The 18,740-nt window shown below is 31.1% G+C and overlaps 2 protein-coding genes across 2 annotated transcripts; both read right to left on the reverse strand.

The window, feature by feature from the left end:
• On the reverse strand, positions 10,170-12,125 carry LOC104789998 (cytochrome P450 82G1). The gene is made up of 3 exons (XM_010515687.2): positions 11,164-12,125; positions 10,812-11,031; positions 10,170-10,707 (listed from the first exon to the last, which is right to left on the reverse strand). Exons 1-3 carry the CDS (start codon positions 12,085-12,087, stop codon positions 10,304-10,306), a joined length of 1,548 nt encoding a protein of 515 aa, XP_010513989.1. The 5' UTR covers positions 12,088-12,125; the 3' UTR covers positions 10,170-10,303.
• Positions 16,425-18,331, reverse strand: LOC104790013 (topless-related protein 2-like). The gene is made up of 5 exons (XM_010515704.2): positions 17,895-18,331; positions 17,712-17,813; positions 17,035-17,144; positions 16,736-16,805; positions 16,425-16,655 (listed from the first exon to the last, which is right to left on the reverse strand). The coding sequence occupies exons 2-5, from the start codon at positions 17,779-17,781 to the stop codon at positions 16,561-16,563; spliced, it is 345 nt and encodes a 114-aa protein (XP_010514006.1). The 5' UTR covers positions 17,782-17,813; positions 17,895-18,331; the 3' UTR covers positions 16,425-16,560.

Below are 18,740 nucleotides of genomic sequence, written 5' to 3' on the forward strand. Positions count from 1 at the left end.
AAAAAAAAAAAAAAAACATTGAGAGAGAGAGAGAGAGAGACCAAACACGAAACACCAAAATACGTTCAGCATGTGGCACTCCTGGATCTCCCCTGTATGCATTTCCAAAATACTTTCCTCTCATTTCCACCATATCAAAAAGCAAAAGAAAACCCAACAACAAAACAAATAAGATGAACCAAACCTTTGTATAACTCTATAATTTGAAATTAGTTGTAAATCTCAAACTTGCCTTGTTACGAAGAAGGGGAGATTGAGAAGGCAGAGAAGATATGGTAAGAGGAACGAGCAGTTCATCCAATTCACCGTCCGATTTGGAGACTAACGAAGACAAAGATGCCATAGCTAACGAATTTGTTGAGTTGCAGAGATTTATCAGTGCTTCTTTGCTTCTTCTTCGCTTCTTGTTTTTTTTTCTTTTTATTATGCTTTTTTTTTTTGTGTTTTCCAGCGAATCAGAGAGTTGCTTTTTTTTTTCTGTGTTTTCCAGCGAAGAGAGAAGAGTGAGAAAGAGAGTTGCTCTTATTAAAAAATTTCAAGTATGTGTCAATCTCTTTTAAAAGAAATTGTTTTTCCAAAGTTTCACCTTCAAAAGTGTGATTTTGCAAGTCATATGCTTTAACTAAAAATGATAGAAAAATTTCTTACAATCCCACTCAGTAGCTTTTTTAAAAATAATTGTGATTTTTTAAATAACAGTAGATTTGAGATGAGAATTATAAATTATTGATTGAATAACAAGAGATTATAAATGATTTTTATAAATTTCACATCCAATAACAGAGGATTTCAGGTGATTTTTAAAAATCACCAATTAAATAACAGTAGATTTAAGAATACTCCAAAATCTCCTAAAATATCAAATTCAATACAACCCTTAGTTGATGTGAAAACTAAGTCGTAAGTTTACTTTCATTTGTTCGTTAATATTGGTTTACTTTTAATACACTCCATTGATTTTTTTTTATAATTTCAATTCTTAATGATATAAAGACTCCCTATGATGGCCTCACCCTTCTATCACCATTCTTGCAAGAAACACAATGCGTATAATATTCCGCTATAAATCAAGTAAGATGATAAAAAAGAACCTTCGTCAGGAAAAATACTCCATCTCCATTTCCTTGAAGTGTTTCTATATACAAGTGACATCTACAAAGCATGAACAAAGTGAATTTAGAATAATGTTCTTTTGCATCTGCTCGCAATATTTTATATCTAACTAATAGTAGAAAAAAGTTTATATAAAGTTATTGCAGGAAATGCCTAAACAAAGAGTTAGTTTAGGAAACATATAGATTAAATAGAAAATGATTCAAAGCTGAATCTAAACGCCATCTATGATCGAGTCGAAATTGAAATTCCCACACAAATTGAGGTTTTTAGGTTACCAAATTGTAATTAACAACTCTCAAATCACAAATTTTGAAACTTCTTGATTAACGTTATTTAAAAGAAAAGGAACATGCTTTTGCTTTCTTTGATGTAAACAAATAGCATGATTCAGGAATTAACATAAGTAAATTTAACACAAGTATAAAACATAAGGAAACTTACAAACTCAACCAAAAAAAAATGAATACAGCCCAAACCATTACGAAGCCCAATCCGAAAATAAAAAGTTATAGTATAAAACTATGCAAATGTTATACGATTACAAATGTTTCTAAAATAAAAAATCTAAAATACATTAAAAAATAAATTTATCCACATTATATTAAATTATAAAACTATGCAAACTTCACATTTATGTACCAAATTCAAACAAAAATTTTAAAGTTGGACTAAAGAATTTAAAATAAACACTACTTTATATCAATTTACCCTGTGTTTTGTTTTAATATACCAGAAAAATCCAACATTTTTGATATTTTACCTTCTCTATAATTTTTCCCAATTTCAATAACACATACAACTAAGTATTCAAATAAAACAATTATAAAATATATATATAACACTATAACATTCATACTCGAAATCAAATAAACTCTATTTACCTATAATACAAAATCATTTAAATTATATATAAACAAACTTTAAAAATAATTGACCCGTGGTATACCACGGAGTAAATCCTAGTGTAATATAAATTGCGATGAAAATATTTTAATAATACAAGAGAACTGATTAACTAGAATAACACATTCACTTTGTTGTTTTATAAAGAAGTTTAATATATTGTTTCACCAGCATAATTTCATTTTTGTATTACATCTTTGTTGTTAATTGGAGACAACTAAATATTGTTAAATACTTATAAATTTTCTTAATTTTTATTTCTGTAAAAAATATTGTGAAAGATAAAAGATATGGATTTGATTTCTAGAATCACAATAAGTCATATTGCCATAAACAATTATATTTTATCAAAAAAATTTCTGCCAAGATTAAATATTTCTGAGTAAAACATATTTTTATATCAAATAAAAGCAAATTTGAATTAAAATATATATATATATATATATATATATAAACAAATTTTAGATCTTAAATAATAATTTCAATTTTAAGTATTAATTTAACATATTGTAATTGTGTAAAAGAGGATAAAAAAAAAAATTTCAAAAAGGATATTTTTGAAAAGAGATATATTAAAAAAGGTATTTATAATAAATTCTCTAATTTTATTCATAATAATTTTTTTGAGTCGGTTTATTCTCCACTATGTACGGTTGTAAGTTGTGTAATTTACTAGTGAATCTCTTAAAACACGCCGATTAACCTTGGTATATTAAAATCAATTAGTAAATCGACGTTACACTTTTAACTAGAGAAGTACTTTTGCGTCACTTAAGAAACCGTCTCAATCATTTGCGCCGGTTACCAATTAGTTCTTTTTTTTTTTATCATTTATCTAAAATCTCATCTTTCTATTAACAAAACTTTATGAAGTTCATCATATCTTCCATCCTTTCGTCAAAGTTGTTGCATCTCTTGGGAAGATTCATGGAGTCTCTATCCAGTAAAAAAGATGTGGCCTAATTAATTTAGTTAAATCATAATTTTTAACTAAACCTAAATATAACGTAAGAGAATAAATGAGCGGCAATACAAAATTAAGGGTCTCAATGTATATAATGAGTTAATGACATGAATATTTCAAGCAAAATACATATGTAAAACAACTTAAACCTACTAAATCAACAAAATATTTTTAATAATATGGCCTAAAAATCAAGGGATTTTTCAAAAATACCTCTTTTTGTATGTCATTTTTATAAAGGGCAAGTGCCTAAAAAACAAACATATAAAATGTGGCTGTGGGCAAGTGCCCTTTTTATAAAAGAAATTTTCACATATCACCCTAAGTAAACATTTTCTTTCACCAAATGACAAAGTCATATACTCATATGGATTTTTCATGAAATAGTCACTAACCAAAAACTAACAAAAATGCCCTTATAAGTAGATAACCAGTTTTTAGTTTAGTTAGCAGACCATTTTAATTGTTTAGTTTCTATACAACAAAAATAATCAAATATTGGGTGTAATTAATCCTTAAGAAAACTAGAAATAGAGAGAAAAGAACATGAAGTTCACCATCTCACCAAGTAAAAATTAGGGAACTTGGGTAAAATTAATAGTTAGGCTACTTAATTTGGCGAGTTTGGGTGTGTAAAATTCCGGCGAGTTTAGGTGTGTAAAATTCCGGCGAGTTGAATGTGTACAATTCCGGTGTGTTTGGATGTGTTAGAAGATTCAATGAGTTTGAGTGTGTATAATTCCAGCGAGAAGAAGAAGTGGAGGAAATTTTTGGTGAGTTTTGGTGTGTAGAAATCCGGTGAGGAAAAGAGGAGGAAATTTCTGTATGGGTGTGTAGAACTCTGGTGAGAAGAAGAACAGGAGAAAATTTCCGGTGAACAAAAACGACAATATTAGCTAGGGTTGCAGAAGAAGATAAGTTGAAGATGACTAAAAAATTACAATATTGTCCTTCATTAAAACGGATTTATGGACGTACACTAAGCAAAAGAACGTTATGTACGTACACCAAACTACAACATACATTAAACAAAAAAACTTATGTACGTACACCATACTGCAACATGCATAGCTTATATTTTTGACACTTCTATAACTATGTTCAACGGTGGGTTTGACACCTCTATGACTATGTTCAACGGTGGGCTTATTTGTAATTGTGAGAATATGGTGAGAGAATGTGATATTGCACCTTTTAGTTATACATATATTTATGTGTTATTGTTTCACTTATCTCCCTAATTAGTCTCAAACAAGATTGAATGACATAGTTCACTTTAATGATGATTGTCATCACAAGATTGAACGTGTACGTACATGTTTTGAATGTCTTGTTTGTAAACAACTTGTGTGTTCATATGTACGTACATTAAAATAACTCGTGATGTACATGTTTTGAATGTTTTATTTGTAAACAAACATATAAAAATGTTAACATGTATACAAATTATTTTTATGTGTACGTACATATGAACAAAAATCATAACTATGTGCGTACATGGTAATGATAATATTTAAAACTGTTTTAAACAACAAGATTAAGAATTAAAAATATAGATATATAATTTAAAAACATAGAAAAATGGAACTTAAAAGATAGAGAAAATTAAAATGTACTTAAATTACAAAAAAAAAACAAAATTTATTAGAAAAGTTTAAAGAGAAAAAATAGAAAACAAAAGAAAATAAATTTTTTTATATTCTTCTCTCTCCTGTATTTTTTTTTATTTAACAGCAAAGTAAAAATACTGTAGCTAACTAAACTGACTTAAGGGTATATGATTTGGTTTAAGGGTATATTTGTCTAAAATTTAGCTGGTGGCTAAAAGGTGGAAACTGATTTTCTGTTTGACCTTAAGTAATTAAAAAAACCCCCTTATGGCTGTAGCATATAATTTACCCACTAGGGTAAGCACTACATTGTCTCTATCTTTACCTTTCATGTACTCTTTTGCTTGTAATTTGTATGAATATCCGTCTTTGAGGTTTTAGTTTAATGAAATGCTTGTTTGTCCAAAAAAAAAAAAAACTTTATGAAGTTCATCTCTTAAAGCTCTAGTGTATTTGCTTGACTCCATTTTGTAACTGGAATTGTATTATGGAAGAAGAGACATGTAGGTAACACATTTCATAATTTTTACAGGTAAATGAAAATGGTGGAGATATAGAGCTTAACAACATAATTCATCAAGCAGCATTTGACATTCTTCATAAAGCAACATCTATTGTATCAAAAAATAAATGTGTTAACATCTATGGTAACGTCGGTTTCAAAAAACCATATATTGTATCAAACGACCAACATCTACATCTTTTCATTATAATGTACTATGAATATCTAATTTTAGAATTTGGATATGATTTCAGGTCAGAGCAGTGTTACAAAAGCAGATAATAAAACCGACGCAACTTATCTGATGTAAAAGTATACGTCGCTTTTTAACGTCATCTATATATACATTTTTGGAGACATTTATGAAATAAATCCGCAAGGTCAAACCCTATGTTGCATAGAAACTCTTTTCGAGGTGTGTTTCCCGTTTCCGAAATGTTTCGGAAACAGAAACTCGTGGAAACTTGGAAACAAGGCACAAAAACACGATTCCTAGAAATTTCTGTTTGGAAACACGATGTAAACTACATTTCCGTTTTGGAAACACGACGAAAACTTCTTTTTTAATTTGAAACTTAATAAATAAATATTTTTAAAATATAAAACTTCATTATAGATATAAATATATAATATTATTAGTGTTTTAATTCAACTATTTAATATTTATATTTGAAGTTTTATTTATTGAAACTTTTTGATATGGTTTTTATGTTTGGTGTTTTATTATATATATATATATATATATGTATATGTATATGTACATACGTTTCCAAAACGTTTCTATTTCCTAATTTTTGAAAAAAACCGTTACCCGTTTTCGAAACGTTTCGTTTCCGCGTATCCGTTTCCGTTTCCATGCAACTTGAATCAAACCTATTTAAAATCATACAATTAGCATTAAATATTTTTTTATTTTAATTTATAAATATAATTTGATTATATTTCTCTCTCTTATAAAGGCCCAAGTCCATTAGCATCAAACTATTACTTTTAAGAATAACAAAATATTTATCATATTTTATGTTTTTTGGATTGACAATTCTTATGTTATTAGCTTCCCGATTTTTTAAACAATTAATCCCCCACCTAATCGCAACTTTCCTAAACAACTAGATTTTATGTAGCTAAAATTTTAAATTTTTACATTTGTTTTTTTTTTGTTAATATTGTTTGTTTTGTTTAATGTTTAAAATTGTAATTTTTTTTTATTATCAATTCTAGAATTTTACACATGGTACAATTTGTTTTATATAATCATAATAAATCAACTTTAACAAAACAAATAAGATGAAGATTTAACCCGTGTTCAAGCGTGGGATTAATGCTATTTTTAAAATTTATACTAATATTAATGTAAATCGTCTAACCTTATAATACATTCTGCAATATAACCCCGTTTTATAACATGTTTAACATTTATAAGTTCACATATACACATAATATTTTAAGTTTTTAGTAATTCTAATTATATCAATAATCATACTTTGAAATTTTTTAAATGATGTTAAAATATATTAAAAATAACAAACCAAGCGAAATATAAAAAATATTATTTTAGAAAAGATAATGTTACTGTCAAAAACATGTGTTAGTTTTTCCCTTGGTGACATTAGTTATTTTGTTGTCTTTTGAAAAAAAAAATGCATAAGAATCTCATATAGACTTGATTAGTATCGACATGTATGTATTATAGAGCTCAAATGTCTTTCTCTTTCCCCATTGGATAACATATTTTAAACAGTAACATGCTGTAAAAAATTAGTTAATAATATAAAAATGATAATAAAAGAGAAATTTAAAAATTCTATCAAAAGTTGTTTATAAGTGGGTGATATTGAATTATATGTATCTAATATATCAACAAAATAATTAGCATATAATGCATATTAGTTAACGAAAAATATAAACATGAGAATACAGATGGTGGTTAGTCATGAGTAAAACAATATACAAGATGCTAAATGTGAAGAGAAAGGGTGTTTGACAAAACAATTAAGCCGTATGTTTGATATTGTTGGTGATGCTAACTTGCAATAAGGGGCTAGGTAATTTATAGGATCTAATTAGGTTGAACATTTTAACTTTTGCACGAATAGATTTGACGGTTAATGCTACTAATTAGGAATTAAATATTCGCAAAATTTCTGATTATTAGGAATATACCAAATTTATCTGTTCATATTTTTTGAGACTTTAATTTGTTTCTTTTTTTTGGTTTTGCATATAGAGATTTAAGGAGAAAATTAATTTCGGAATTGGATGTGGTGAGTAATAATGATGCATATACAAAATTGATTTCAAACTGATTTATAGGGTTCTGATAAAGGAAAATGGTTGACTTGATTTTTTGTTGCTAAATATGTGAAAGCATAATAATTGCCAATGACATAGGATTTTTTGTTTAGAACTCCAAAGTTTTTTTTCAAAAAATTGCTGTGAAAATGTTAAGAACAACTCTTGGGTTCACTCCTAAGGTGAACCCCTTTGTTAACTTCTACTTATTTTAGCCAATGAGAATATGACATGTCATAATACATTTAAGAACATATTCATTCACCTCCTTATAAAATAAGGAAACAAAATCTGTATATATTATTATAAAATTAAAATCTTAAACCGCTTATTTATAAACTCAAACCGATATATAATTTCATTATAATTTTAAAATCTAAACCCTAACCATCTTATTTGTAAACTAAACCAACATATAATTTCATTCTAATTGTAAAATCTAAACCCTAACCATCTCATTTGTAAACCCAAATCGACATATAATTTCGTTCTAATTGTAAAATCTAAACTCTAACCATCTCATTTGTAAACCCAAACTGACATATAATTTGTTTTTAATTGTAAAATCTAAACCCTAACCATTTTATTTGTAAACCCAAACTGACATATAATTTGTTTTTAATTGTAAAATCTAAACCCTAACCATTTTATTTGTAAACCCAAACTGACATATAATTTGTTTTTAATTGTAAAATCTAAACCCTAACCATTTTATTTGTAAACCCAAACTGACATATAATTTGTTTTTAATTGTAAAATCTAAACCCTAACCATTTTATTTGTAAACCCAAACTGACATATAATTTGTTTTTAATTGTAAAATCTAAACCCTAACCATTTTATTTGTAAACCCAAACTGACATATAATTTTGTTTGAATTGTAAAATCTAAACCCTCATCATCTTATTTGTAAACCCAAACCGATACATCATTTCATTCTAATTGTAAATCTAAACCAAGCCAATATTTAACTTTCATTAAAAAAAATATACAAAATTTGTTTCTTTAATCTGTTTTGCTTTTTAATTTAATTTTAACTTACTTTTTTAAACAAGATAATGTATAGAAGATTTTGATTGGTTGAAAAGGAAGAAGTGAATAAGAATGTTCACCCTAAGAGTGAACCTAAGTATTTTTCAAATGTTAATATAGATTAGAATCACTATCTAACCATTATCATTAAAGGCTCTTATATACTTAGAGTTAATAAAACTCACTTAGAGTAAACTCTGTAAAGTAAGACTATGTAAACTAATGTACGCCAACGTAAAGACATTTAGATGGTTCATTTGATCTACCAGATCCTATAGTGTGTAATTTCATGTTTTAAATGCATTTACTAAATTAAAAATAAAAATGTAACATGTAAATGTAAAAATTATCTTGTGGGTTACTAAAGTAATTTAAGTAAATACTAAATTAAATGCTTATGCCAAAAGAATTGTTTTAGAATAATTTTAGTTTTGAATATCATGGTTATATAGCAGGACAGATTTGGGTTGATATATATATATATAAATACTATTAATTTGGTGTTTATCTTATTATTATTTTATTAACATCAGCAATATTAGAATATTAAATTTTTTAATTAAATTACGCTTATGTAAACAAAAATGTCATGCAATAAATCACATATTAAATCCTAAAATTAACAATCTAAATACAATTAAATGATTTTAAACACTGAATAAAATCAACAAACAATTATAACTTCAAATTTAAAAGTTTTCGGTCAAGAAAATATTGCTCCGCGGTATACTGCGGGTGAAAATCTAGAACAAAAATATTTAAAACCAAGATTTTGTGCAGAACAAAAATTCTTAAAATATCTCCTTAATCAATCAACAACTAATTACAATATCTCATTAAATATTTGTTTTGTAAAATTCCTAAATATTTCCTAAAATATCTCCTTACTTCATTACAATATTTAATGCTAACAATAAAAATGTATATGCAAATCCCAAAGAAATCTTTACGTTGTCCGTTTTATCTGCAAAAAAAATGTAAAATAAAAAGAATTATCATATTTCATAACTTATTTCTGAATCATATGTAAACAATTCTAAAATTAATATATTTTGAAGATAATGTTTACTTGATTAGCTAGATTTTTGGTAATGTATTTTTTTGCATTTTTCGTTATTTGGATTTTGAAAAACGTGCATGTTGTACTTAAGCAAAGAACAAAAATTGTGTTTGGATATCTAGCGGGATGAATTTGGGTATTATTATAAACTGAAAATTATTTCATTGATTGTTAGTAAATCATCAGTTCATTATTTTGTTAATATCATCGGCAATATTATGCATATCTAATTAAGTTTATTAAATTACGATTATGTAAAATAAACAAACAGTATTATGGTATACCACATGTTATATTCTGAATTTAACAATTTAAACTGGTAAACCTAAATTTTTAAACCAGTAAACCTAAATAATATAGATATAAGGGATATCTATTTAAAATTTAAAAAACATTAGTCATATATATAGTTAATCTACTAAAAAATTATATTTTTATTTTACTTTTAAAAATATAGTACCGCGGTTAAAACCTAGTACAATCTTAAAATTTAAAACAGTTTTTAAGCCGACGTTATTTTTTTTTAAAGTTACTTTAGTAATGACGCTACAGTCAATAATAAACGAGGTCAAATACAGTTTTTTTTTGTAGTGAAGTACATATATTTACCATATAGTAAAAAAAACATTACAATCCAGTTTTTTTTTAAAATAAGAATTGTGTTGATAAATAAATTTGTGTACGTGGGGATTTACAACCATATGTCTCTGATTGATTGGTCGTTAAACCGTCCATACTATATAATACATTTGTAAAATCAGAAAGGAATGGTCACAAGAAGTTCATAATAATTAGTAGTACACGTAACACAAATGGTTTAGACTTTAGAGTGAACAGTACAACTCAGGATTGAGTCGAGGCATTACAACGACTTCGACCGGGTTAATCTTTGGCAAAGCTAAACCAGGCCCTTCAGCCATATCTAATGGTTCACCAGATGCTTTGCGTAACTCAAACCCCTGAAGCAACTTAGCCAACACGATGTGAACAACTCTCAGACCAAGATTGATCCCTGGACACGACCTTCTTCCTGAACTAAAAGGAATGTACTCAAAGTCGCTCTTTCCACATTGTGATTTCTCCTCCATGAACCTCTCAGGCTTAAATATTTTTGGGTCAGGCCAAATCTTGGGATCCCTATGAAGTTTCCAAATGTTGACGAGCAAGCGTGTGCCTTTTTCAACACGGTATCCTCCCACGAAACAATCTTCACTTGCTTCGCGGATTCCTGAGCATTCATCATTTTGTATAACCAAATAGGTTTACGATTTTGCAAGGTTAACAAGGTTATGTAATAATTAGAGGGGCAATTAAGAAAACTTGATTTGTGACCTGTAAGAGGAGCCGGTGGGTAAAGCCGGTGAGTTTCCTTAACAATAGCTTGTAAGTACTTGAGGTTTGGTATGTCAGATTCCTCAACCCATCTACCTTTCCCGACACAACTGTCAATTTCTTCTTGTGCTGCTTTTAAAGTAGCTGGATTGTTGAGTAGCAGCGATACCGCCCATGTTAGAGTAATGGATGTGCTGTCTGATCCTGTTACTGTAAGAACCTACAACAAGAAACAGAACATTCATGTTGGTAGACGTTCATTTCAAATCCAAATTAGTAATGTGTGAGTTAAGTCATAAATGAGACTATTATCATATATCCTAATTAACGAGAGTGGTGAAACTATGCCTACCAAAATTGTTGCCTTCACAATGACATCGTGTACATGTCCACATATCACAACATCTTCTGGTAAGATGTCGAGCAGTAGATCCATGATTGTCCTTTCTCCATCCTTCTCATTTCTTGATCTCTTCTTGAGATGTTCTTGGAGCCACTTGGTGATGACTACGTCAAGCTCCTTAAACGTTCTCTTCATTTGAGAAATTTTTGCGAAATCCAACCAACCCAGCCATGGAATAACGTCGCCTATCATAGGAACCACAGCTAAGTACTCGCTGCGCTTCATTGCCTCCTTATAACGCCATTCCTCGCTCTTCACTTCACCGAATCCAATCCTCTTCCCGACCATCTTCCTATGGATTATATTGAAGGTCAAAAACTCGAATAACATGTCAATATTCACCGTGGACGTACTACCACTCTTTTCGTATAAGTGTTTGATGAACGTGTTTACTTCCGAAGAACGAACATGGCCAAGCATCTCTATACTCTGGTTTGAGAATAGATGGACGGTGGCAATCTTACGTAACTCACGCCAATATTCTCCATAGGGAGCCAGCGCCATAATTGCATTGTTGTAGCCTACATACCGACCAAAGGCTATATTGGGTCTGGTTGCTAGAGCCAAGTCGTTGGTGGTGAAACAATCTTTCACCGTTTTTGGGTCGCTGGCTACAACCAGCTTATAGAACCCTAACTTGAGTGAAAAGATAGGACCGAGTTTGTCGGACATGGCAGCTAATTTCTTGCAAATGAGTTCTTTACCGCGCAGAAGATGGAGGTGGCCGAATAGAGGCAACGCTCCCAATGGCTCAGGGATGGTTGAGCTGTTAACTTCACATTTACTCGATTTTTTTCTGCAAAAAATGTAACCAACGATTGCAAGGGCGAAAGAGACGAGAGAAAATTGGGGAGTACTTAAGAAAAGAATCATGGTGGTTATTGTGTTTGAGGTATGAGATAATGAGAACGTACCTTTATTTTTACACGTATATATAGTACTAGAATATGACACGTTGAAATTTCTTTTGTTTATTTTGTAACTTTTATTCAAAACATTGTATATGTGATTATTTTATTTCTTTTTAATTTTTGTGAATATATCTTACAAAATAGATGTTATCTTCGTAAGTCATATTCAACATTGATTTCATAGCATAGTATTCCATCCAAAAAAACTTTGTTTTGAATAAAAATTACAAAATAGACAAAAAAAATTTCAACCCGTGCTATATTCTAGCACAATGTCATTTTTTTATATATGAATATGTATTTCAGTGAATAGAGATCTAGCACAATGTTGAGTAAGATTTTATTTTGAACTGCACAATAAGATCTCGGAAATCACGATTAAATGTGATTAATTACTAAGATTTTATTCTTTTTTATGCCTAACAGTATATTTTTATGTCTAGCTATATATATGATGTAACAATACATGGAATAATAAAGATTTTATTCTTGTAAATTCTATAATTCATTGGGATATTCTCTTTAAAAGGATTCATTGGGATATTTTTAAGTGTATTCATATAGTCCACAAATTGACAAATTAATCTATAACCTTTATTTGTAACCAACCTATATTTAATTTATAACCTATTTTGTAATCAACATATAAATATTATATAGTTTACGAAAAAATGTTATGTACTTCCGTAATATTGTATAGAGGATAGTAGTATGATATGAACTATGAGGTAATGTAGCTTTATTTGGTAAACTATGTATGTATGATAAATGTTGTGATCACAACCTCTTTGACGGGAAAATATAAAACCAACTTATTTTTTTATGAGTTTACTTATAGTTTTTTTTTTAATAATGAATTGCATGATTCCCTTAATCTATAGAGCTATCGGCTAGCCTAGTGCTTGATAAGATCCAAAAAAGACACCATCAATTTCGTGGGGTTTCGTTAGGGTCTAATACAATTAAAGAGGGTCCTTGTTATCGTCGGAGATATTTTCATGTTCCGTTGATGTCACTGTTGAGAAAGTTTCTACGTAAAATTCAAACCATACATAAAAAATCAAAAGAAGACGTGGTATCAAACCATCACATGGCTTCTCTGTCCTTATGATGACAAGTTTCTATAGTAGGACAGAGAAGCCATGTGAAACATGTGTGGTCTGTGATTCTGTGAAGCTGTAATCCTAACGAATGGTATGGTATATATGTGTCAGCAGTTTAAGCTTGATTTTTCATTTAGTGTCTCACATCAGGATTTTTTCATTTAGTGTCTCACATCAATATAATTGAACATTATATAGTTCAGATCTATATTTTTCCACGAACTTTAATAGGTTAGCACATTTTTTATAGAATCTAGCTTTATGTTTACATTTGTAATCTTTATATAGAAACTGGTAGCTTTTGCAACAAATTGTTATTGTTTAGTGATATCTATATCCATGGGTTAACCGGCTTTTTCTTTATTTTCGGAGGAATGGGGTCTTGGTCTAAAACTCATTAGGTAATGAATTAAGTTGAATTGGATTACTTATTTTGACACCCTTCACTAATTAATTATAAGTTCTTTTTTTGACACCCTTAACTAATGGATTATAAGTTGCGAAGTCAATAACACCTGCAATCAGCATATGAACGGGAGGACATCTGTTTCCAACAACACCTACCTATAAATTACCATGGAACACAAACAGGTTGGTAAAACTTGTGTTATTTTTGTTGTTCGAAGTAACATATTATTATTTATATAATTTACTTAACATTTTAATCATTAGATAGTTTATTTTACACTCAAACAGTGTTTTCAATGACATTTTTCAACAACAAAAAAAAAACGCAAAAGATAAATCTCTGAGGTAAGATATCTTTTGTCTAAAACAACGAACATAGATAATAATAATAAAATTATAATTTTAGAAGTGCTATTGTATTAGCAAATTGTCTCTATACTAAATATCAACTTTCAGTGTTCAAGTTTACAATATCAAAACCCACTTTAATTTACAAAATTTAAGTTAGACAATACAAAATAAAAGAAGAATGAAAAATACTACTGAGAAATAAAGAGATGGAAAATTTATTAATTAATTTATGTGAATAATGGTAAATAAAATGTAGTAAATTAATGTGAATTGGATAACTAGAAACATGGATAATAATTAAGCGAAAAGAAGATGACACTGGGTATTAAGAATGCCAAATGTAAAAAAAAAAAAAATAGAAACTAAATTTTCTTCTATTATATAAGATTTTTGAAGTCTAATTCGTGGAGGAATGTGACTTGTAACCGTTGTTGTATATTGGGTTCTCAAAGAGGCGTGTCCATAAAGGGAAATTGTAAGATCCCGATCCTAAAAATCTGTACAGGCCGATAAATTTTTTTCTTAGGGTCTATTAATTTTCTACTTGTTCGTTTAACAATTTGCAACAGCGGACATATATAACAGGTTCCATAACTTAAAAATACGCGTTCATTAAATTAAAGATTCAAATATCCTTAACACTCATGCATGATAACGATACAATCCGTAAAATAACAAGCCATAATAAAACTATCCCAAACCACCATCTTCTTTCTCCCTTGCCTCCGTCACACGAGCTGGTCAGCCACTAAAATCCTGATCACCAGACCTTTCTTTTTCTGCGTCCATAAAAAGGAGGCGTAAGCAAACAAGTTTGCTTAGTGGAGCGGTCATCCCGTCTCACTAGGCTCAGTTCAATAATCTCAATCCAACATAGGTTAGTTCAGTCAAGTCATGCATGTCAAAAGAACCATGGGATAGCTGTCCAAATCGTTTAGACCAACTTCCGAAATATTGCAATATAAACATTAACAAGACAAGCAAGCAATCAAGACTAATAACCATCGGTCAAGAGATCGACCATAGAACTCGGCCACAGTCACGCACTCACCTTCGGTTTCGACCTACGGTATTAATCTCTCGATCCCTATGCCCAATTCTGATCCCCGCTTCTACACGGACAGAGCTACATCGTTAACCACCGATGTATGAACCATAACTATCGACAGATCAAGGTGGAGGAAGACTTACCGTTCTTCTCTCGATCTAGACTTAGGAAATTCTCGGTCAAGCTTGATGGAAACTCTTCTCTCTCGGCGGCTAAAAGGTCTTATGCGAATTCTAGATAATTTCTCTAAGGGTTCTATCCTTTATATAGGGTCGACTAAACCGCCTTGAGTTGCCCCAAAACGATAAACCCTATCGTCCCCCAACTTCCATATTTTTCACATCCATCCTTATCCGCCCAACATTTGCCTTTTCTGCGAGTTTCCATTTCTCTCGGGTTTCCTTTCCTGTGAGTCGGCTTAAATCTCCGCAAGATTCCGAGTTCCTGGGCCACCCATCGGCCCATAATCTAATCGGTCCATCCTCGTCCATCGGCCCGATCCATCGTTCACTGATGCGACCATTTCCGGATAGTCCTACTTCACTATCACTATCATCATCACTAGGACTTTCACTCCCACTATCACTCGGACTGTCACTCCGACTAAGTACCGAAATCTTCCCATTTTCATGTAGAAACTTGCATGCTTGCATCATCTACAAGGTAAGCCAAGGACTTCCTTTTCTTTAGTTCAAACATCTGTTCACTACTTCAGTAGTCTCAAACTCTCTATTTTATCCAAGTCCCAATGACTATCGATCCATGGCCATCGTCCTTTACGGACCATGATTCGTTCTGTCCTCGTTCCGAGGTTCGTACCGCTTTCGATCTGTATTGGCACTGGTTACCGTATCGCTATCGGCATTTATCGGCACTGGTTGCCGTACCACTCTCGGCACTGATTGTCGTACCGCTCTCGGTATTTCTCGGCACTGATTGCCGTACCGCTCTCGGCACTTCTCGGCACTAATTGTCGTACTGCTCTCGGCACTTCTCGGCACTAATTGTCGTACCACTCTCGGCACTTCTCGGCACTGATTGCCGTACCGCGTACGTACCATATCATGTACCGCGGGTACCGAGGGAGCAGATCGTTACAGAAATACTTACTTTGTTTCTCATAAAATAGGAGGGACAAGAGTTTTTCTACTCTGTTTTGATTTTAAAACGGAGACTTTTGGACCATGTATGCCCTTTGACTTTGATAGTAAGTATTAAGGGCAATCCCAATGGGGTTATATTTTTGAGCCTCTTAAAATTTTTAATTAATATATTATGTATTTTTAGTAGAATAAGAATTTTAAGAATCTTAATTAAAATTTTTCTCTCCAATAGTGGGTTTTAATTTTGAGTCTCTTAATTTGATTTTTTTTTTTTGAAAATAAAAAATTTAAACTAGAATATGAAATTATTACATTTGACATATATGTTTACAAAATTGTATGAGAAGATATATTCACTTTCTGCAGATTCCATCTATACAAACTATTTATTCACTTTTTGCAGATTCCATAAAAATGTTAACCTATAGAAAAGGGAATAGGCATGGCTCTAGGTGTTGACGTAATTCAGATCCATGGTAAGCATATATATGGATCAGATGTTTAGTAAACGCAACCCCTGTACATGAGAAAAAGGAATCAGATTCAAACATTGTATCCAATTGAAAAGATATGCTTGATGATCTTCAAATAGCGTACCAATCAAATTTCCATCTGGACTCCATGATACACGACTAACAGATATTGATGGGTCCTTGACAATAGAACCCTGGCAAATTGACAAGGTGAAGATGTCATCATCACATAAAAGGCTGATGGTGTAATGCTTAAACTTCTTTTCATAGAACAGAACATTCATTGAAGCATGTATCAGAACAAAGCTTCTTACGTTGTCCACATTCTAGTTATATCATAAGTATACGACCCAATTGATAATATATGAAAAGAAACGCGATGAGATTCTCAATCCCAGTTTTGAGAAAAGGTGAAAGACCAACCTGGAAGTTCACACAACAAGCTTCCATATTCCATATCTTGAAAGGCTCTGTGACAACCTTCTCCCTAGATCTAACTTCCCACAAGGTGACTTCACCGCTGGAACAACCAACTAAAAGTAACAAACAGTTATAACTTGATACATGAGCCAGACAAAGCTCAAGTGCTCAACTCTGTTAGTCTCTACATTGAAGATGCAAACTTATATTTAGTCCTCTGATAATAATGAATTAATATGAAAATCTGATAGCCAAAATTGGACCGTCAAAGAACTTTCAGCATTCTGACCTAATCACCTCATAAGGCTCTAGCTTTAGTTTAGTGTAATACAATCGAAGAAGCAATCAACTAGTGAAGGGGAGAAATGAACACAAATCCCAGTAACAGTTTCAAATCCAAAAGAATCAACCATCATATCACTTATCCCAGTAATAGTTTCATGTCTAACAAGAATCAACACTCGTAAGGCCAGGGCACCACTACTCTTCAGCTAAACTAGTGTAGCACGAAATAAAATTTCAGTTCTAAGGACAAACAAAACAGGTACCGTATAATAGAGCAGCTCCACCATGTAATATCGAATAGAAGAAATTAGAACTCAAATTAAACTAGAAAACACTGATCTCTACGAGAAAGCCGCTAAATTCCTACTGAAACCATAGTTGCTTAGAGGAAAGACCTGATAAACACCATTTTCGTCGACGAAGTGAACAATAATGCCGTGGTTCCGACATCATCTCGGACGCCATACTTATCCAAAGGAAGCTGGATCTGTTCTTCTCTGCGCAAGAGATTACAAGTGTTAAAATAGAGCATTGAGGCGGAAAGACAAAATCAAGATCAAGGGAAGAATCTCGATTACAGTTTGCGAAGAGGGGAACCAGGGCTAGGATTTAGAGCATCAGCAATGGTTGCTGTGAATCCATCGGAATCCCAGAGAGGAATACAATCTCCTCCGCTTCGGATCTCCTCCGACCCCAATCTCCTCTGATTCCATAGCGATTCCTTCTCATTCCTTTGTCAATTATGGACTTCCATCGAGAGAGAGATGAAAGAAAGAAAGAAAGAAAGAAAATTTGATTGTCGCCACAAAACTTTTTCGCTTCTTCTATTTTTTTGTTCGGCCAAGGAATCCTTGACACGTACCGGCAGTTATACCATAAACGAGTATGCTATATAAGAGGCTCTCTTATCATTTTTTGTTTAATAATCTGATTTTCTTTTTCTTCACCACTAAAACCCTCCTTAGAACTCTAGGTTGGAGATAACCTAGGTACATGCAGCCCCGGCTTAAAGGTACGGTGAGAGAGACGGTGGCCGGGGGACCACAATATTTAGGGGACCAATTTTTTTTAGGGGTTCAGTGTTCAAAAAAAAAAAATTATATTTAGGGGTCCATTTGATTTATTTTGGACATTTGGTTTGTACCGCAGGCCCATCCATAGTCCATAAAAGATCTATAATTGATTAAAATTCATCTCTATTCTTTTAATCAAAGAGGCCCATTCATTTAACCTAGTTTTTTCACAAAAGGCAAAAGATGTGTTTCCCATCTTGAGACATGTTTCCCCCTTTTGAAACAAACGATACAACCACTTTTGGTAACTCATCTGCCATCGTGAGTCGTGACGATCAGATTCCGATCGCTTCCCAAAAGTCCAAAACCAATTAATCCTCTTTCTTTTAACCAGATTTTCCTCAGCAATTC

This window comes from Camelina sativa, chromosome 1 (assembly GCF_000633955.1).
Source record: "Camelina sativa cultivar DH55 chromosome 1, Cs, whole genome shotgun sequence".
NCBI lineage: Eukaryota > Viridiplantae > Streptophyta > Magnoliopsida > Brassicales > Brassicaceae > Camelina > Camelina sativa.